At 39.5% G+C, this 23,277-nt stretch overlaps 1 protein-coding gene across 1 annotated transcript in view; it reads right to left on the reverse strand.

Annotated features, from left to right (window-relative positions):
- CPA6 (carboxypeptidase A6) overlaps window positions 1–23,277 on the reverse strand; it is a 260,841-nt gene that overhangs the window by 81,826 nt on the left and 155,738 nt on the right. The window contains exon 3 of the mRNA XM_030859604.2: window positions 2,657–2,781. Coding sequence (XP_030715464.1) covers window positions 2,657–2,781 — 125 coding nt within the window. The remainder of the gene's footprint in view (window positions 1–2,656; window positions 2,782–23,277) is intronic.

The raw sequence follows: 23,277 nt of genomic DNA on the forward strand, positions 1-23,277 counted from the left end.
TCCACTGAGACTAGGGTTCTCACCATTGACTCAGAGCCATGAACCCTTCCCAGGCCTCGCCAGACATCATCAGGGATCTTTCTGCCAGTTTTGGCAGTACAACCACTTGCTGAAAAGTTGGAGTAGTTGAGGTTAGTCATTTACAATCATGCCTCTCAGCCCTGAAATCCTAGGGTTCCAAACAAAAGGTAACTCACTCATTCCCTTCTCACTAATTCACTAGCCTGTGTTCCTCCCCCCCAGATCCTACACTGACTCTCCATCTCTTCACCACATCCTTTTGCCTTGTGCCTGTTGGAATCCCTCTTTGATTGTAAATAAAATTCCTACATCCTCCAGTCTCTTCAGAGAACTCTCCCTTCTCATATTCTTGCCCCAGTAGAAACCAGACTTTCTCAAGGACACAGATTCTTCCGTGGCTGTCTCTTCTCCCACTTCTCCGACCACGGGGCCAGAAGGGAGGGAGGTCAGCATCCTCCTGGGCTCCCATTGGTGCTTCCCCATTAATCTTCTAACTTCCAGGAGAAGTTCATCCTCCCTTCAGCATCAGGCCATTCCTGGTTGCTTACCTCCAAGCTGGTATTTCCTGTCCCAGGAGTACATTCTCTCCCCCCACCTCTAATCTAGCCATAAGCCAAGGAGATTCAAGACTGCTGGGATGGTTTGCTGGTGATTAAGCCCACTCATCCTTTCCTTTTCCTTTCCTCTTTATAACATCTTTATTGGAGTATAATTGCTAGCCTACTCTTTCTTGACCGCATCAGCCTCAATGACCTCCACCCACCTCAGCCATCTCCTTCATTGCTACCCCTATAATCTTGTCACCAGCCATAAATGTTCTTCCCCAGAACTATTAACATCCGATAGTCTACACTTTATCAAAACTTCTTTCCTTCCAGTTTGTTGCCCTCACACCTGTTTTAAATATAAAGATCTTAATACCCTTGATTCTTCCGTCTTGTCCCATCATTCTTCCTAGACTCTCCTCCCTTCCTATCCAGACTAGACCCCATGGATGACTACTTGAGCTAGTCTCTCAGTAGGAACCTCAACTTCCCTCCACCTGATCTTTTTGTGGTCCTAACCAACACAACCTCAACTCTGTATCAGTACTGCAATCTCTCCTCTCTGCAACAGCCACTGTTATTGGTTCTTACCCCGATTTTTCTCTCGCAACACTCTTTAAGCCCTATTTCTTTACTCTGAGTAGATACACTTTGCTTCTCACTTCATCCAGAGAATTTGGCTGTCAGTTATGATCTCTTTAAACTTGTTGACTCTCTTCTCCACAATCTTAACTAGATCCACAGTTACCTCTTTGGTCTTATAGGATAAGCTATCTTTCACTAGTGTTCAAACCCCCTCCCTCACCTGTGCATTCTTTCCTGCATCATCCATGTCTCCTTCCTTGCTGGTCCTTCCCTTCAGCTTGCAGGCCAAAATTGCCTCCTTACCCTAACATGCCGAGTCTCAAGCATCCACTGATGTAGCAGCTTCCTGTAGTCGCTCCTCACTCTCTGCCTCTCTCCCTATTGTAACTTCTAAGAGTAGGAGAATAGTCTGCTCTCCTGTTCCATGTTCTCACCTCCTGTTCACTTTTCTGTCTTCTGCTCCTAACAATCTAATGCTACATTAGAGTTACCAGTGCCATTTCCATCATCAAATCCAAAGGGAACTGATCGATCATTTTCTGGCAGGATATCACTGCAGCACTTGGTGCCACTGACATCCTTCCTCTCAAAAGGTTTTTGTTTCTTCTTTGACTCCTGCAACTATTTCCCACTTATTCCATTCTTACTGCTTAACTATTCCTTAGAAAAACAAAAACCAAAACCCTCAAAATATCCAAACCTGTCTACTCAGTCACCACAGACAGAAGACTTGGAGTCATCCTTGATTCCTCCACTTCCACCTACATCCAAACAAGTGCAGAGTCCAGGTGGTTTTGCTTCTGAAACATCTTTTGGAGCTCTCTCTTGATTCTAGGACTCTGGTCCTGACTCAGGGGCCTCGTTCTCTCTCATCTGGATCACTACTGTGGCCTCGTACCGCTCCCTCCACCCACTTACCTGTGGTTCCCTTGCTGACATCCTCTAGTTGTGCAGCATCACCCATAAGATGAGGTCTGAGCTCCTAACTCTGAACAGCAGGCTGCCCACCACCTGGCCTCCCCCCACTTCTCCAGCGTCTTTTCTTTCTGCTCCCCAACTTATAACAGTTCCCTGCACACATACGATACTGCTTCTTGCCTTTGCTGGCATTGTACCTCTGCCTTCAAGGTCCTGAGTCTCATCCTTTGTCTAACTGACACAGCTCCTGCAGAGTCTGGCTTTTTTCTGTCCCTGTCTCCCTATCCACCTTGTAGGCATGGATAAGCTACTCTCCTTTCCTCACACAGTAAAATGCTTCCATGTTTACACTGATTACTTACAGGTAATGGTGAGATGACAGGGAAGTGTGGCTGCTTCCCGCTCCCCCATTACACTAATAAGAAGCTCATGAAAGGCAAATATAACTGTGTTATATTCATGTTGGTTTCCCCAATGTGAAAAATAGAACCTGAAACAGTTGTTGGCACTTAATACATAACCTGAATACAGTTATCATTCAGTTCAACTGAGTACAAATGAATTAAGCAAGGAAAAAGCATGCTTACTTGTAGTGGATGTTGGTTTCCTGTAGGAAGGCTAACAGGGCTCGGGAATCATTGTGGGGAATATGGACATCAGTAACTGTTCCCTCTGATACCTGGGAGATACTGCTGGGCTGCCACAGGTCCACCTGTAGTGCAGGAACCAACCTATAATTCATATTCAGTGTAGGTGGGGAAAGATCCATGTCACAATGTCAAACATGTTGTCTTGTTTGCATACAGCAATACCAAACACATTTTAGAATTAGACTCAATGCTTACATCACCAGGGTAAAACTCCTAGTTGATTTTGAACTTAGTGTCCAAATTATATGACAGCTATATAGAACGTGATCGTTTACAAGTACTAGTTTAAAGACCAATCCATTAAAGTCACAAGATAAAAATGAGGTAAAAAAGTTTTAAGTATGACTTTGATATTGCTTAAAATTATTTATTGCACAAACATTTGAATACTAGTAAGAAAGAGAAAGGTATAAGTGCCCCTTCATCCTACTATACGAGCAAATCGTGGTGGCTTGACAACGTTTGGTAACTTTAAACGGAGCATTCTCCTGATGCCACCTCCCCCCACGACTTTATGCCTGTTCACCAGTTCCTCCTCAGCCTTCACATGTCAGTAGGAACATGCCTTTCTCGGGGGGGACTTGTCAGCTAGGGTAGGGCTCCTTGTCATAGTTCTTAGAGCACCTTGTGCTTCTTTCATCACGTAACTGCCTCTTACCAGAACGTAAGCTCCACGAGGGCAGGGGATTTGTCCACTTGGTTACCACCCCATGCCAAGCGCCTGAAATGATGCCTTGTGCATATTAGCAACTCAGTCGTTATTTGCTGCATGAGTGTAGACCCCACAGGGTAACTGCCTACACGTTCATCACGTGTTCAGTGTTTTGTAGGAATGCTGGAACCATGTTTGGTTTACAGCAGTGTTCCCAGTGCTTGTCTAGTGTTCCACGCCTGGTAGGAGCTGCACAGGCATTGAAAGAATGACTGAATTCAGTGGGGATGGAGGACAGCCCCATCTTCTGCACAAGCCAAAGCTACATGTTCAATACGGCACAGTTTGCCTGTGCAGTCACGCCTACGTCTCCTATTTGGGACTCCCTCTTCTTGCGTGTCTTGTCTTGGTCTGCAGGATCTTGATCTCTGCTAAGACCTTATCTGATAAAGTTTAGTTACTTCATCTTTACTTAGGTGTCAGTGTCCGCATTCTGTTAGGGAGCTCTAGAAGACCGAAAAGATTTCGGGACTGAAGGAAATACTCCCCTGGTGGTATAATTTCATCTGCAACAGGGTAGAGAGGCATTTATTTTGGGGACAATGAATTTACCTGTTTTTCTTTCAAGAAGCTTACTCCTCCGCTAACTTGCAGGGGCAGCTCTGACTCAACTAACATGCTAATCCAACAAGCATCGTACAACGGAAGTGTGGGGCTGGGAGGGATGCTGAGAGGTCATTTGATCCATCTGTCGGCCCTTGGGCAAGGATACATCTAGGACTGGACCCAACTGTCCCCATTTGATGCATCTAAACCACATCTTTTATGTTTCCCAAAGAGGAGAGTTGACACTATCCTAACTGAACTCATATCCATATTTAACAAGATTGTCAGACATTTTCTTAATCCTTTACACCGCAGCACAATTTTCATTTTTTCTTGTTCCATTCTTCAGTGAGGAATGGCTGATTTCTTGCCCTTGTGAGATAAAGAACTTTTCTCTACATGTTAGATTTTCTAACCCTTTAATCATCTTTGCCTCTAAACCCATTACAGAGACAGATTTTGATCTTAAGGTGTATCACCTAGTACCTGTGGAGATGAGGAAGCAGTGCTCTAGTTAGAGGGTGGAGAGCCACAGGAACCTGAAATATCTGAACAACCACTCTGGTGATGAGTCTGTAAGTGTTGTTTTCTGGGGCATATACTAAAATAAGAATCCTCACCCCACAGAAGAGAGTAGCTTCCCCATAGGAAAATTCCATGGAAGAAACAGACCCTATGGCCTGACCTGGAGAAGGCTTCCTAGGAAACGTCATCAGAAAACAGTTGGTCTAAAAGAAACCAACAAAAAAGAATTTGCAAAAATCAGGAACTGTATTTTGTTTTGATATTAGAAAAGTAAATTAAAATGTGTTCTCCAGTAATATTTTAGGGAGGGGGTGCTTGGATAAGTAACATGGCTATTTCAGTCTGGGTGGCAGGCAGATGCCTGTATCAAGATATAGGGGACAGTAATACTCACGTGAGATTTGTAAAGTACCACACACTTTATAGGTGTTTCTAGACTCAGGTTCATAGAAGTCAAGTCACTTTCCCAAGGATGCACAGCTACCAAACGGTGACACAGGATATGCCTAACTCCAGTGCCCATAATCGCTGGCTGGGTAAGTGTCTCCAGGATTTCCTGAGACTATCTCAGAATACGAAGCACCTTCCAACTTCCCGACTTAGTGTTTGAGACAGTCTGGTTTGGTGGGTCTCACATCCTGGTCTGTCCTGTTAGGGGCTTTTTGCCCTAAGAATTATATATGCAGGTATTTCAAAGTTCTAATCAGCCCACCATGGGCAGGTTACCATCAATCATTTATGTAGAGCCTGATCCCATCTGGATGAAGTGATTCTGAACTGACCCTGGATTGGGTGACCCTGGATTATGATGACAAAGTATCACCAGCCTGGTCAGGATGGCCTAAGGCTGTTTGCCAACTGTCTCAGGTCTTCACTGCAAACAGCCATCTGATCTTCCAAGGAAAGGATGCTCCTCTGCAGAGCCTTGGAAGCTGGTGGTTGTTCCCATGCATTCCTTTCCTTATATGACTGAGTCACAGCCAGATCTATTCAAGAGATGGAGGCAGTTTATTGTAAAGGTCAACAGCACGGACTTGGGACTCCAACGGCTCTGGGCTGGAATGCTAGCTCTGCAGGATTGACTGCGTGACTTTGAGGTTTTAACATTTCTGAGCCTTAGATTCCTCATCTGCACTGTGAAGATCATTTAAAAACCTACCCACAGATTTTTTGTTTTTAAGATTAACTGGAATATTAGAAGTAAATCACATAGCAGAGAGTCTGGCACACAGTGACAGCTTGAAAGCTATTAACTTCGCTCTTACTGTTATCTGAAAAGCATATGGGTGGCCAACATGGTGGAGTAGGAAGACCTAGAGCTCACCCCCTCCCAAGAGCGCACCATAATTACAACTATTTACTGAGCAGCTACGGATGAGAATGACCTGAAGACTAGCAGAAAGATTTGCCACAACTAAAGGTATAAAGAAGGAACCACGGGGCTTCCCTGCTGGCGCAGTGGTTGAGAGTCCACTTGCCGATGCAGGGGACACGGGTTCGTGCCCCGGTCCAGGAGGATCCCACATGCCGCGGAGCGGCTGGGCCCGTGAGCCATGGCCGCTGAGCCTGTGCTCCGCAACGGGAGAGGCCACAGCAGTGAGAGAGCCGCATACTGCAAAAAAAAAAAAAAAAAAAAAAAAAGAAGGAACCATAACGAGACGGTAGGAGGGATGGAGATGCAGTAATAGTCAAGACTGCAGCCCTGGGTAGATGGCCCACAGCCAGGAGGAAAATCACGATTGCAGGGGTTCTTCCCAAGGAACAAGGGGTCCGAGCCTCACTGGGCTCCTGCAAAGGAAGATGAGCCCCAGACGGTCTGGCTTTGAAGGCCAGTGTGACTGAGACTCCCCCTGGGGACATAGATACTGATGGCAGCCATTTTGGGAAGCTCATGGTACCACAAGGACACGGCTGCTGGCAAACTCCATTTTGGGGTCCTCCCTCTAGCCTATTAGTGCGAGGTGCTAACCTGCTCCCCAGGTTAGCAGCCTGGTGACCCGGCAGCGTCCCCCTGAGGCAGGGCCTGGTAGCAAAATGCTTTAAAAAAGGAACAATTAGAGAATAAAAAAGAGCAGAAATTTATAATCCAATAGAATAATTAGAAAACAAAGTTGAGAAAATTTCCCAAGATGAAGCACAAAATGGTAAAAAGATGGCAAATAGAGAAAATGTAAGAAAAGAAATTAAATCATAAGTCCAACATCTGATGAATGAGAGTCATAAAGACAAAGTAGAAGGGAGAACATTATCAGATCATTTATACAAGAATTTTCAGAACTGAAAAACATGAATTTCCAGATTAAAAGGGGTTACTGAAAGCACAATGAATAGACCCACGCCAAATTACATCATAAAATTTCAGAATACCAGGAATAAAGAAAAGATCTTAAAAGCTTTTAGACAGTTTATGCTAACGACCAAGGAGCCACAGGACTTAACATTTCCAGCAATAGAGAGAACTAGAAAACTTCAGCGCTCTTCTGCTGCAAGACAACTAGAAAATACTGAATAAAATATAATTAACATTGCTTTAAAAGTAGACTGGAGCTCCCCCCCAAACATAAGGGAAATTCCCAGTAGCCTAAAATAAAGAAGAGAATGCCAGTTAGGGCTGTGTGCACATGGGTTATAATGGTAATTCAGGTGCAGAACTGTGGGAATCTGTCACAACCATACAGGGAATAAGGTTGAGATCTGGGGCCCAAAGTTTGGAGCTGGAACTGAGATTCTAAAATAAAATCTCATAAAACTGAGATTCTGAAACCTTGTTGAAGAAGAGCTCGTGAAAAAAAATTATAAAACACATGAGTGAGGTATCCGCTGTAAGTAAAAGCCAATATATTCAACACATGGCAGGATTATTCAACTGAAGATCTTCATAGTATCTAAAAGAATGGCTAGAGCAATTTCCTGAAAAAGAAAGGAAATGAAGGGCTCTTGGAATTTCTGAAGATGAGATACTTTGATGTGGTTATCACTGCATACAGATGGAATATTTAAGACAATTACGTTATTAACAGGGGAAAGGTAAAGGAGCTTCAAGGGAGGGAAAGTGTCTACAAAAACACAGAAAAAAGCATCAGAAAAAAACAGTTTCAAAAAAGAAATAAGAAAATACGTCAGTAAATATAGTTAATTAAAAACGATTACATTCACCAGTTTAAAAAAGCATGAATATTGAATAATAGAAAGTGTTCTCCTCAGTACTGGTTACAAGAGACATAAAATAAAAACAACGAAAACAAAAGAATGGAAAAAGATATATACCATACAAATACTAAAGAAAAAAAAGCTGGTAGAACTATATTAATAGCAAAGCATTTAGGGCAAAACCACTTTTGGGGATAATATAGTAATATGTATATCTCTATATATAGTGTACAAATATAAAAATACGTCTATCTGTATCTATATACATATGTATGTACATATGCACATCCATCTATACTGATAAAATGCTCAATATACCAGGAAGATATAAATACTACAATCTGAGTGTATCCAATAAAACAGTATCAAAATATATATGGCAAAAATGGACAATATCATCAGGATTTTAAATTATAAATCTTCTATTATATCTCAGTAACCAAAAGATCAGAATTGCTTCCCAAGCACACTTAGAAATTTTTTGAAAATTAACTCAATACCAGGCTACAAAATAAGTTTTAACAAATGTCAGAGAATTCATGTCAAACAAATGTTCTCTGATTACAGTGTAATTAAATTTAGAAATCAATGACAAAATATATCTACATTTAGAAATTAAAAAACAGACTTTAAATAACTTGTGGGTTAAAGAAGACACTGTAGTAAAATTAGGACCAAATCAAAACTAAATAGGGCATTTCTAAGAGAGAAATTTATGACCTTAAATGATCCTGTTACAGAAGAATAAAGATGAGAAATTGATGGGTCATATGTCTAAATCAAGAAGTTAGAAAAATAGTAATACACAAAAAATTATAGAATACAGGGTATAATAAAAAGAGGATAAATTGATAAAATGGAAAACAAAAGTAATGGTGAGGATCAAGAAAACCAAAAATTGGTCTTTGAAACATTTAAAATAGAAAAATTATTAGCACATCTGCTTAAGAACAAAAGAATGAAGGTTCAAATGACCAACATTAGCAGGGAGAAAGTGATAGCCTGAGGAAAACGATTATAAGCCAATCTTACTTATGAACGTAGGTGCCAACCCTAGAAATGTATGTTAGCAAACTAAATATAGGAAAAAGGTATTAACATCATTACTGAATGCAATTATTAGTTTAACATTATTAGTGTATTTCATCATATTAATAGTAATGTATTAAAGAAGTCATATGATCATATCAATACACTCAGAAAAAAAAAGTATCCATAGAAATTAGTACTGAAAAAGTGTACTTCCTTAGGCTATTAAAGAGTATCTACCAAAAATCTTCAGCAAGCATCTGTATACAAGAGTAGTGTTAGAAGCATTCATTTTAAAGTCAGAAACAACAGACTGCCAACAAACACATGAAAGGATGCTCAACATCATTAATCATTAGAGAAATGCAAATCAAAACTACAATGAGATATCATGTCACACCAGTCAGAATGGCCATCAGCAAAAAATCTAGAAACAATGAATGCTGGAGAGGGTATGGAGAAAAGGGAACACTCTTGCACTGCTGGTGAGAATGTGAATTGGTACAGCCACTATGGAGAACAATATGGAGGTTCCTTAAAAAACTACAAATAGAACTACCATATGACCTAGCAATCCCACTACTGGGCATATACCCTGAGAAAACCATAATTCAAAAGGAGTCATGGACCAAAATGTTCATTGCAGCTCTATTTACAATAGCCCAGAGATGGAAACAACCTAAGTGCCCATCATCGGATGAATGGATAAAGAAGATGTGGTACATATATACAATGGAATATTACTCAGCCATAAAAAGAAATGAAATTGAGCTATTTGTAATGAGGTGGATAGACCTAGAGTCTGTCATACAGAGTGAAGTAAGTCAGAAAGAGAAAGACAAATACTGTATGCTAACACATATATATGGAATTTAAGAAAATGTCATGAAGAGCCTAGGGGTAAGACAGGAATAAAGACACAGACCTACTAGAGAACGGACTTGAGGATATGGGGAGGGAGAAGGGTGAGCTGTGACAAAGCGAGAGAGAGGCATGGACATATATACACTACCAAACGTAAGGCAGATAGCTAGTGGGAAGCAGCCGCATAGCACAGGGAGATCAGCTTGGTGCTTTGTGACCGCTTGGAGGGGTGGGATAGGGAGGATGGGAGGGAGGGAGACGCAAGAGGGAAGAGATATGGGAACATATGTACATGTATAACTGATTCACTTTGTTATAAAGCAGAAACCAACACACCATTGTAAAGCAATTATACCCCAATAAAGATGTTAAAAAAAAAAAAGTCAGAAACAAAGTAAATGTACTTTAATGCCAGTTCCAGAGATTCTCATAGTGAGGGTCACTGCCAACAAGAGAATAAAGAAAAAAAAAAAAAGGCTAAAACCCGAAGAAACAAGACTGTCGTTATTCACAAATCACTGTATACAGAGAAGGCAAGAGAGTCACTACAGGTAAGCCGTGAAAATTCAAAGATTAGCAGCATTTATAGATATAATATCAAAGTAAATATATACACACACATCAATATAAATGTGTTTTGCTCAGTCTTGAAATATCTTCACAAAAATAACATTAAGTGAAAAAGCAGGTTATAGATTAGTAGGTATAGGTGATGTCACCAAAATGGTGACATAGGAGACCCCAGCCCCCATCCTCCAACAAAGATCAACAATTAGATATCCACGAATACAAACTGCTCTGGGTGAGATTTGGAGTCTACTTAAGTTTCAGCAACACAGTGGAACAAAAAACCCGGAGAATAACTGCACAAGAAGAAAAGACAGCTTCATTTTGCCTGCATCATCCCATCCCCCAAATGAGCATTGTTCAAGAGGGAACATCCCAGTTAGAAAGCATTCCCCTCAGTAGGAAAGGAAGAGCAAGGGAAGCAACCAGCTTCTGCGGTCTTTGGGGCCCTACACGAAGGCCCTGCTTCAGTTACATCTCACCCAGCCTGGCAAAGCTGAAATGTATAGCGAGGGCTAGGAACAGGGAAGAAAAGCACGGGCTACTGATAGCAGCCATGTAGTGGGAGTAGATCATGGTTCACAGTGACCTCTTTAAAGAGAAACTGAGTAGGAATTGCCACTGAAGAAGGAACCAATGGCCAACACAGCTGCCACAGACCTCCTGCACATTTCATCAGCTTTTGCCCCGAAGGTATTCATAGTTGCTGATGCCAGCTGTCTGAGTTCCCCCTCTCCCTACCCCCTACCTCCAATCCTGGCAGAGCCTGGGAACTGTACCAGCAGCCAGCTCAGGCCTCTGTGGCTGTGCAAGTACAAACATTTGACCTGCTTTGACCCCTGTGGCTGACCCCCACTACTGTGCATGTACTCAGGGCTGCCCCTCCAGCTGGGCACTTGCATGCAACTGAACTGATGCTCGTTACCAAGCTCCACTGCAGCGTGCCCACCTTGAGGGAGATTGTATAGCCAGAGGAGAGCATGCTGACAGCCAGGGCCCCTGCAACTACCTGTGGGCCCAGCTCAGGCCCTGTCTTCTGTCACTGGCCTGCACCATGATGCTCACCTGTAGTTAGCTTCTCCAGCTGCACACCTGCCTCGCCCAACCCTGTCACCAGCCTCACTGCAGTGCACACACCCAGGCGGAGATTGTGTAGTGATGGGAGGGCACACCAACAACCAGGGCTCCTGTAGTTTCCAGTAAGCTCATAGTTAACCCTGACCCTTGCTGCCTATCTTGGCCCCTATTACTACAAGTATATCTGCATCCAGCCCCTGCTACTACACAGGCACCTGCAGTTGGTCCCCACAGCTGAGTGTGTGCATACCACCTGCTCTGGTCACCAATTCTGCTTGCCCTGATCTATAGCCATTGGACCTGGAGGAGCTGCCAAGGACCCCAACAGCCCTTGCAGCTGCCATGAACCCCCCACAAGTGTTTGCAAAGGACCACACAGTTGTTGATGCTTTGGACCTCAGTGGTCTGAGCTAAAGAGCCATCATACACCCCTGGACCTGGGACCACTACATGTCCCCACAGTTGCACCCTGTACCATAAGAGCCTAGCATCACAGCATGCCCCCACCTGCAGGTGAAAGTCTTCCCTTAGGGAAGTCAGTCCACAAAATCTGGAAGAAGTGACTGCTCCTTCAAATGTGCAGATACTTACGCAAGCCTACAGGGATCACAAAGAATTAGGGAATCATGACTCCACGAAAAGAATATAGTAAACCTCGAGTAACTGGCCCCAAGGAAATGGAGATTCAGGAATTGCCTGACAAAGAATTCAAAACAATTATTCTAAAAATGCTTAGAGAGCTACAAAAGATCACAATTTAACGACATCAGAAAAAACAATACAAGAACAAAATGAGAAGTTTAGTAAAGTAGAAAACAAAAAAGAACCAAACAAAATTTGGAGCTGAAGAATACAATGACTGAACTAAAGAACAGAGAGTTTTAACATTAGATTTGAACAAACTGAAGAGAGAATCAGTGAGCTACAAACACGTCATCTGAAATTATCCACTTAGAAGAGCAAAAAAAAAAAAAAAAAAGCCTACAGGACCATAAAAAAGAAATAATGAACGCATCACTGGAGTCCCAGAAGGAGATGAGAGAGAAAAAGGGGAAGAAAGCTTATTTAAAGAATAATGGCTGAGAACATCCCAAACCTATGGAGAAATTTGGACATCGAAGTTCATGAAGCGAATAGGTCATGCCAAAATTTCAATCCAAGAAGTTCTTCTCCAAAACACATTGTAAGAAAACTAAAATCAAAGACAGAATTTTGGCAGCAAGAGAGAAAAAATTCTCTCATCAAAGGGAATCCCCATTAGGCTATCAGTGGCAGAGAACTTGCAGATCAGAGGAGAATGGGATGTTATATTCAAAGTGCTGAAAGAAAGGAACTGTCAACCAAGAATACTCTACCCAGCAAAGTTGTCCTTCAGAAATGAAGGCCAAATAAAGACTTTCCCTAATAAACAAAAGCTGAGGGAATTCATCATCAATAAACTTGCCTTACAAGAAATGCTGAAAGGAGTTCTTCAAGCTGAAATGAAAGGATGATAATTAGAAACATGAACACATACAACAGCAATGATAAAGGTAAGCTTATAGTCATATTCAGAATGCTCTAATACTGTAATATAGTGGCATGTTAACTACTTAACTCTAGGGTAAAGGTTAAAGGAAAAACGCATTAAAAAGGGCTATAGCTACAGTTTGTTAATGGATAGAGAATATAAAAAGATGTAAATTGTGACATCAAAAACATAAAAACGGAGTAAAAGGGTAGTTTTTATATGTTATTGAAGTTGAATTGTTATCAGAGATAAATAGGCTGTATTTAGTGTCTTATATAAGTCTCACAGTAACCACAAAACAAAAACTACAATACATTCACAAGAGATAAAGAGAAGGAAATTAAAAAAAAAACACTATGGAAAAATCATCAATTCACATAAGAAGGTACCAAGAGAGAAAGAAAAGAATGAAGGAACCACAAAATAGCCATAAAAATATTTAAGTTGGCATTAGTAAGTATTAATAATTACTCAAAATGTAAATGTGTTGAATTCTCCAATCAAAAGACATAAAGTAAGTGAAGGATACAAAACAAGAACCAACTATATTCTGCCTACAAGAGACTCACTTCAGCTTAAGGACACATATAACTCAAAGGGAAGGGATGGAAAAAGATATTCCATGAAAGTTAAAAACAAAAGAGATTCGGGGTACCTATACTTATAGTCAGACAAAATAGACTTTAAATTAAAAATGGTAACTGAGACAACGTCATTATATAATGGTAAGGGGTCAATTCATCAAGAAGTTATAGCATTTATAAATATATATACATATCATCAGATCTAAATATATTAAGCAAATACAAATGAATCTGAAGGGAGACTATGTAGTCAACAATACAATAATAGTAAGAGACTTCAATATTCCACTTCCAATGATGGCTATATCATCCAGACAGAAAATCAACAATCAAACATGGGACTTAAACCATACTTTAGACCAAATGGACCTAACAGACATTTCATTCAACAGCAGCAGAATACACATTCTTCTCCAGTGCACACGGAGCATTCACCAAGATAGATGATGCCCCAAAACAAGTTTTAGCAAATTTAAGAAGATTGAAATCATACCAAACATCTTGTCTGAACACAGTGATATGAAACTAGAAATCAATACCAGGAGGATAACTGGAAAACTCACAAGTGTGGAAATTAAACAACACAATCCTGAAGAGCCAAAGAGGAGATCAAAAGGTATTTTAAAGTATCTTCAAACAAACAAAGATGGAAACACAATATATCAAAACCTATGGGATGCTATAAGCATTTGCAATATAGAAATTTATATTGATAAATGCCTGCATTAAGAAAAAAGATCTCAAACAACTTTGCAACTCAAGGAACTAGAAAAAGAAGAAAATACTAAGCCCAAAGTAAGCAGAAGAAAGGAAATAATGACCAGAGTGAAAAATAAATGAGAGACCAGAAAAACAATAGCTAAGATTAATGAAACTGAGAAGTTTTTTTCTAAAAAAGATAAGTAAAATTTACAAAACTTTAGGTACACTAAGAAAAAAAGAAGTCTAAATAGTTTTTTTAGACTAAAGAAAAGACTTTGTTTTATTTACTCATATAAGTAAATTCAGACATTTTACAACTAATACAACCGATACAAAGGATCATAAGGGACTCCTATGAACAATTATACACCAAAAAATTGGACAGCCTATAAGAAACGGATATATTCCTAGAAACATACAACCTACCAAGACTGAATCATGAAGAAATAGAAAATCTGAACAGACCAATAGCTAGTAAGGAAATTGAATCAGTAATCAAAAACCTCCCAACATAGAAAAACCCAGGATGAGATGGTTTCACTGGTTAATTCTATCAAACATTTAAAGAAGAATTAACACTTACCTTTCTCAAACTCTGAAAAAATTTAAAACTAATTTTATGAGGCCAACATTACACTGATACCACAAGAAAAGAAAACTACAGGTCAATATCCCTGATGAATACAGATGTAAAACTTCTCAACAAAATATTAGCAAACTGAATTCAACAGGACATTAAGAGGATCATACACTATGGTCAAGTGGAATTTAACCCTGGAATTCAAGGATGGCTCAACATATACAAATCAATTAATGAGATATACCACATTAATAGAGTAAAAAATAAAAATCAAATGATAATCTCAATAGATGCAGAAAAAGTATTTGACAAAAGACAACATCCTTTCATGATAAAAATGCTCAACAAATTGGGTATAGAATGTACCTCAACACAATAAAGGCCATATATGACAAACCCACAGCCAACATCACACTCAACAGCAAAAAGCTGAAAACTTTTCTTCTAAGATCAAAAACAAGACAAATTCTCACCACTCCTTTTCAAAATAGTACAAGCCAGAGCAACCAGTCAATAAAAAGAAATAAAAGGCATTCAAATTGGAAAGGAAGAAGTAAAACTGTGTTTGTTTGCAGATGATATACTCTTATATAGAGCATTTCCTAAAGACCTTACCAAAAACCTGTTAGAAATAATAAATTCAGTAGAGTTGCAGGATAGAAAATAAATATATAAAAATCAGTTGAATTCTATACACTAACAATGAACTATAGGAAAGAAAAATTAAGAAAACAATTCTGTTTACAGTGTTTCAAATAATAAAAACACTTAGGAATAAATTTAACTAAGGAAGTATAAGATTTGTAGACTGAAAACTGCCAATTCTCTGAAGAAAGAAATTGAAGATGACACAAATGGAAAAACATCCATTAATATTGTTAAAATGTTCATACCACACAAACCTTCTGTAGATACAATGTAATCCCTATCAAAATTCCAATGGCATTTTTCACAGAAATAGAACAGCCCACACTAAAATTTGTATGGAACCACAAAACACCACAAATAGCCAAAACAATTTTGAGAAAGAAGAGCAAAACCGGAGGCATCACATGTCCTGATTTCAAGCTATATTACAAAGCTATAGTAATCAAAACAGTATGGTGCTGGCATAAAAAAGATACATAGACCAATGGAACAGAATCAAGAGCCCAGAAATAAACCCTCACAAATATGGTCACCTAATATTTGACAAATGAGCTCACTGGCTTTGGGATTGTGCATAACCATATCCCATTTTCATCCCTTTAAGTAAATGTATGCTCCTATCAGCTGTTCTGGACTACAGGTGTTGTTGTTACATTCATAATTTATTGCTCTCCTTCCTATAACTGGTGGTCACCAAATAGTATCATAAAATTCATCTTTTATTGATCTTTTTCTAAATTCATTAGTGAGGAAAGAAGGGTATTTATAGGAACCAGGTACAGGGGCATTTGGAAGTTTTTGAGACTGAGCATATTGGATTTAATAATTAGATGTTTTAGATATGTATTTGTAAATGTAAGTGCTAGCTCTTCTGGGTGCTCTTTCTAGCTCAACAATGACTTATTCTAGGCCCGATAGGAATTGGGCTTCATTTAGGTAAGATTTTCTTTTGATAGTAATAGAAATGGTGCTTTTGTTAATCTTATTTTTCATTTGGCTGAAACAAAAAACATTGTCTAATAATTGTGTATATCCTGAATGAAATGGGAGGTAAGAGCGACTGCTTGCCCTTACAACCTCACTGCCACGCCTCTGTCCTGGTGTCAGATCACTTGCCTGGGAAAAGAAAATGGCTGTAGCAGTACAAAGGGAAAGAATTAGGAAGATTAGACACGCTGACAGCCAAGTATAATTCTTTCCGATTGAAGACAATTGTTAATTTTTTAAAGGATTAAAAATTTCCAAATGTTCAATTGATTAAGTTTTTATACTACTAAGAACATTCATTCCTGAAGTGATAGTTTCATTTGCATGACTCTGGCCAATATTAAAAAGTTATATTTAGGTAAGAAAAAGAAATAAAAGGCACCCACCCAAATCAGAGAGGAAACTATCTCTATTTACAGATGACATGAGATTATATATAGAAAACCCTAAAGATACCACCAAACGCCTGTTAGAACTGATAACCTAGCTCAGAAAAGTTATAGGATACAAAAATCAATTGTGTTTCTATACACTAACAATGAACTATCAGAAAGAGAAATTAAGAAAACAATTCCATTTACAACTGCATCAAAAAGAACAAAATAAATAGAAATAAATTTGACCAAGGAGATGAAAGACCTGTATACTGAAAACTAAAGAGACACCGAGGAAAGAATCTGAAGAAAACACAAATAAATGGAAAGATATTCTGTGCTCATAGATTGGAAGAATTAATATTGTTTACATGTACTTACTACCCAAAGCAATCTACAGATTCAATGCAATCCCTATGGAAATTCCAATAGCAATTTTCTTATAGAGCAAACAATCCTAAAATTTGTATGGAATCACAAAACACTTAAAAGAGCAAAAGCAATCTTGAGAAAGAAGAACAAATTTAGAGGCATCACACTTTCTGATTTCAAACTATATTATAAAGAGATAGTAATAAAACAGTGTGTAATTGGCATAAAAACAGACACATAGATTAATGGAACAGAATAGAGAGCCTAGAAATAAATCTCTGCATATGTGGTCAATTAATTTACAACAAAGGAGCCAAGAATGTACAATGGGGAAAGATAGTCTCTTCAATAAATGGTGCTGGAAGACTGGACAGCCACATGCAAAAGAATGAAACGACCATTATTTTACATCATACACAAAAATCAACTCAAAATGGATTAAAGACTTGAAGCCCTGAATGCCCTGTCAGGGAATAGGTACACATTGAAGATCACGTCTCAGGTATAATATTCCCTGACAGTATCAGGTAGCACTAGCCTATGTCTTTTCTTGCAATGCCGCCTCCTATCCAGTGCCTGTCATAAGGATGTATCAGATTCTAAGGAATACATGCTTTGAAAAATACACTGTTAAACAGCTATTATCTACTATGTCCATTTGCATTATCTGGCAAGCAACCATTATACTACTGCCTTTTCAAAGTTTAGAGAGCATTCGACTTATCAGCCTCATGGATATCTTGACAAAATGAAGATTCTTGGGACCTACTACCAGAAATCCTAATTTCAAGGGTCCTGGGTTGGCCCAAGGGAATCTGACTTTTTAACAAGGGCACTAGGCAATTCTGAAGTAATTGTTCTGAGGACCATGCTTTATGAAAGTCCTGTTAGGACTGTTCTTTCAAGTAGGCATTCATGACAACACCAAATTTAACTATAGTTTTGAAGACTCTGACATTTTCTCTGTTTACTTTGTACATCAAGAAACCCTTAGTAGCACTTAATCAGCTACTCATTTGCAGTGACTCTTGGAGAAAGGTTACGTCTTGCACTCTGTTTGGCTGCAGAAAAGGACTTGCATACAGCTGTTGATGCAGGGATAGGAACCAAGTCCACTCTCGGTTTGTCCTGAGTCAAATCTACACGTTATCTGCATTTTCAGAAAATGTTCAAATGCAGACACAGTCCGTTCTGGCATAATGTGCATTTCCATAATTCAAAGTAGCTTCAACATGATTGGTAACTGTCTTAGTCAGTTTGGGCTGCTATAATAGAGTGGGTGCCTTATAAACAACAGGAATTTATTTCTCACAATTCTGGAAGCTGGGAAGTCCAAGATCAAGGTGCCAGCACGTTAGGTGTCTGGTGAGAGCCTGCTTCCTGGTTCATAGCCTTCTTTTTTTTTTTTTTTTTTTTGTGTGCGGTACGCAGGCCTCTCACTGTTGTGGCCTCTTCCGTTGCGGAGCACAGGCTCCGGACGCGCAGGCTCAGCGGCCATGGCTCACGGGCCCAGCTGCTCTGCGGCATGCGGGATCTTCCCAGACCAGGGCACGAACCCGTGTACCCTGCATCGGCAGGCGGACTCTCAACCGCTGCGCCACCAGGGAAGCCCTCATAGACTTCTTGCTGTGTTCTCATGTGGTGGAAGGGGCAAGGGAGTATTGTGGGCAAGTTCACTAATCCCATGCATGAGGGCTTCACCCTCATGACAATCACTTCCTCAAAGCCCTACCTTCTAATACCATCACTTTGGGGATTAGGTTTCAACATATGAATTTTGGGGGCATACAAACATTCAGTCTATAGCAGTAATGCAGGGTAATGTCAAAATAATACTGAATTTGCATTGGTTCCTATATGATTTTCCCAGTGCATTAATGTCTTACGCTGACAAGGAATAGGAGCTGAATATAAAGTGTACTCGGCAGAGCAACACAGCAAGGCACAGAGGAACTCAGGACAGTTCAAAACCCCATTCACCCCATATTCCCACACTTGGCTCAGCTTGGCCACTGCTTTGCCGTGAAAGTACCCTTTGTTTGGTTTTCCCTGATCCTTCTGAATATTATCCTTGTCACTGTTGAAGCTCAGTGGCCTCAACCCTCCTGTCACCCCTTTCCATCAAGCCACTGTTATTTCCTGCAATAAATACCTATATTTACCATACCTATATCAACTATGTAGTATTTGTTCCTTAGGAATTTAACATACCTTTTAAATCATGCTAGTACTTTATTTTCTTGTTGTTTTTGTTAGTATTCTGTATATAAAGTTGCATAGGTTTGAATGGTCTGTCACTAATCTAATTTTCTCAAAAGCCCTGTTATTTTTAGTATATAATTTTGTAGAATGCAAGGTTTTATGGAATGCATATATTGCACTATAGCAAAAACACCTATATTCTTAAACAAAATAGAAACGATCACCTATCTATGTGCTGTTCGCAATCTTTTATGTCTTGGTCTCCATGAAGAGGACTACTGGAGAACGGGCAGGTTTTGGCTGCGAGTTTGGAATCATTAAGCGCTGCGTTGTTGCACCACATCAAGGGGTTTGGTTTACAAATTGCAACTTGTTACAAGTGGCAGATATACAATTTTTCTTTTAACCCAGCTTCAGAGCCTACGCCTGTCAGATGAAATATGCTGCCCAATTTTTGTTTGACAGATAAAGCTCCAAGAATCAAACCTGGAACTCTGTACAAAAACAAGTGTGGAAAGAAAGAGGAGGATTTCTTTGGACAATCTTGAAGCTCTGAGGTACTCAATAAGGGCCTGGGGCTTCTTGTGGCATAATGTATGATAAGAATGACAATTTTTACTCTATTATTTTTTTAAACTATCTTCATCATTTTTAAGTGCACACAGTTCTGTAGGGTTAAGTACAATCACACTGGGAAACAGGTCTGTAGAACATCTCTACCCTTTAAACAACAACTTTCTTTCCCCCTCTCTCCACTATTGTGTTTTAAAATTCCTGGCCATTTGCCAGCTGAGCAGGTGGTTACTGTAAGAATATCTAAAATTGCCTTTAGCCTGCAGAGTCATAAAAAAATTCAGAGAACCAAGGGAATTAACTTTAACCAGGTTTAAGATAAATCCAGGAAAAGAGAGAAATACTTCTAATCCTAAGAGTAGAAATGTGGTCAGGATGTATCAATTCTTAATTCACAGCAAGGAGCTCTTTGATCAATATTAAGCTGGCCTGAGGACTTTCATGGCAACTCAGGAGCATCCACTGCTTCTTTCTGTCGTGTTTAGCAGTGCCACAGCCCAGAAAACAGAGTATAAATTAGGAGTGGGGTGCCCTGGCAGTGGCTTTCCCGCTAAATGGCCATGAATAAGTCATGAAGTCTAAAAGGCACTGCAAAGCTCATGCAAAAACAGATGTCCCTCATCCTCGAGGAGGTGACTCTTTCTGAATAATCTCAGTGAACAGTCCTTTAGGGGTACTTAGATTACCTTTTCCTTGAGACATCATGCTGCTTTATGCTTTGCTGAATGTCTAATCCGTATGATTTTATCAAGGCACCAAATCTGTTTAGTGTCCTTTGATGTGGATTGCAAATATAATTCACTGCTCTGTCATGTCTGTCTCTGAAATGGAACTTTAAACCGTCTTCCATTAACCCCCAACCTCCCCCGGATCCAAGCAGAGCTTAGTGCTACTTCTCCCCTTTACCTATTTTGCTACCTTCCACTTAATAATATAAATGGACCTTTTCATCCTATTTGCACATATTTTAGAACGATTTTTTCTAGCCATCAAAGGTGGTGCTAAATTACTTTAAAGGCTGCTTGATTCATATTTTATCAGCAAGATAGACTTTTGCTTATGTACTTAAATCCCATGCTTTTTGGAAAGAACTAGTTATCTAATGACCATAGAATATACTTTTTAGAATAGTGATATTGTAAAACTATAAAACACTGGGCCATGTCTAAATGATTTTTCTTTCTTTTTTGAAAGCAATTAGAATTATATATACGTATTTCATAACGAGAGAAGCATAATGTAGACAAGCTGTGCTTATTGAAAACGGAGCACATTCTTTTCTCCGTGAAACCCACTGCTCGTCTCAGACTTTTCTTTGAGTTGTGAGGTTTATTGTCCACATTATAAGGCACCCAAACCACTCAAACTGTAAATCTAAAAGTCACCTTTAATGCCTCTTCCTGGTCTACCTTCCAATCAGTCCCCCGCTGGACTGTCTTTTTGAAATGGCCCTCAAATTCACTTCCATTGCCTGAACCTGCACCTTCAACATTTCCCTCCTGGTTGATTTCATTATGCTGCTGACTGATGTCCCTGGTCTAGTCTCTCCCTTCATCAATCTGTTTCCTTCTACAGTTGCTACAGTTACCTTTGTTAAATGCAGACACCTACTGAAAGATCTCTAACGTTATCTATGGCACAGAAGATCAAGTCCAAATCCCTTGCCAGTGCATCCCAGGCCCCTGGTAATGCACCTGTTCAGCATCACCTTCCCCCAGTCGCTGACAGACTTGTCACTCTTTGCCTCCATCCCCTGGCATTTAATGTTTCCTTTGCTGGAATGTCCCACTTCCTTCCTCACTATTTCTCTTCTACCCCAAACGTAGCAAGTGTGAGATAGATCCAGGTTTTGTGGGGGACCTGAGGCTTATACAATTTGGGGGTCCGATGTAAGAAAAAGAGTATACAGTTATGCATTCTCATAATTTTGTATAATTAAGAAAACAGAGACAGGACATTGGAAGGGGCCCAGACAACTGTGGAAGCCTGAAGCTTCAGGTTGGTTAGCTGCCTGGTACATCTGCCTCTGAGCTATGGCCCAATGACTCTTATTGAACTACTGTTTGTTAAACTTTCTCAGTCTGGCAGAGTGACAAGGATAGTGTGTGTTCAATAAAGATTTATTGAATTAAACAATAATATCCTACTCACCCCCAAGGTTGGGTCTCTCTTCCTGAATTTTCCCAGGCAGTTAAATGCTGTTTCTTCCTTTCTCCAGAGCGCTTTGTGGACACATCTAACATGGCACTTTGAACACTACGTAGAAATTGTTTTTGTTTCTTGTGGACCAGGGGTTCTCAAACTTTATTGTTAATCAGAATCACCTTGAAGAACTTGTGAATCTCACTCCCAGAGTTCCTGATTCAGTAGATCTGGGGAGGGGTTGGAGGATTTACATTTTTAACAAGTTCCTGGGTGATGCTGGTGGCCAAGTTCTACAGGAACTACACCCCATTCATTCGAAGCACATTCCTGGCTCACGCTAGGTGCTTAAATATATATTAAACTGAAAAAGATATTATAACATTTTACCTTTCTATACTTTTAACAAGTAAAAAATTATGGAGTCTTACATAGTCTTTAAAAATTGAGTTCTCCGTTAGTAATTAATGTAATTAATAATATTTACTGAGTGACCATATATTAGTTTGCAAATTAATAATACATGGTTGTTCCACTCTTAGGTTATGTTTTAAAAGGAAGGAAAATAAACAGAATTTTAAAGGTTCAGACTGTTCCTTATTATATATTCTCTACAGTACTCGGGAAATGTTTAACAACAAAGTTACCAGATCTTTATTCTAGATTAGGGCATATTATTTTTCTTATTACAAAGATAACAACCAAAGAATAAAGAAAGGGAGAATATCTGTGAGATAGCACTTGATTAAAATCATACCCATAATGAGTTTTTAATATTAAAAATGTTCTATATGACAAATAAAAATATTTAATTCCATGGTATTTAAGATGTAGTCAGTAATACTGAGACTAATATAATTCTGAAAAGGCAAAGGAAAATGACAGAGTGGAGGCAACGTGGAGCATAATGTTAAGAAAATTTTGTGAAAAACAAAAAATTTATTCAACAAGGCTTTAAAAATTTTAGAGCAATAATACTTGTGCCTACAGATAATAATCAGAAACACATTGCTTTATTTATCTAAAAATGCAGATGGTTTTCTGAGGAGCAAAAGGAAGAAAAGAGGAAAGAAGCAAGAGGAAGGAAGAGGAGAGAAAGAAGTGTAAAGAGACTTTGAAAGATTATGAAGCCCAGGCAATCTTACTCATATTTCAGAAAGGAATTACCAAACTTTCTACCAGAGTAAATGCCCTTCATTTGCCTGAAGTCTTGAGGTTATTAGAGATTAAGGACAAGGGCTGCCCAACATTCCCGATGGGGTGTGTGTCCATGTATGGAGCTGCCTGGAGGACGGGCAGTGGGCACTATGGCCCAGTTTGCTGGCTCTCCCTTTTAGAGGGGACTTAGCATTGGCACCAGAATTGGAAATTTATAGGTAAGGTTTTGAAAGACCATAGACCCTAATTTACTGTT

Source organism: Globicephala melas, chromosome 17, assembly GCF_963455315.2.
Source record: "Globicephala melas chromosome 17, mGloMel1.2, whole genome shotgun sequence".
In the NCBI taxonomy this organism is placed as follows: Eukaryota; Metazoa; Chordata; class Mammalia; order Artiodactyla; family Delphinidae; genus Globicephala; species Globicephala melas.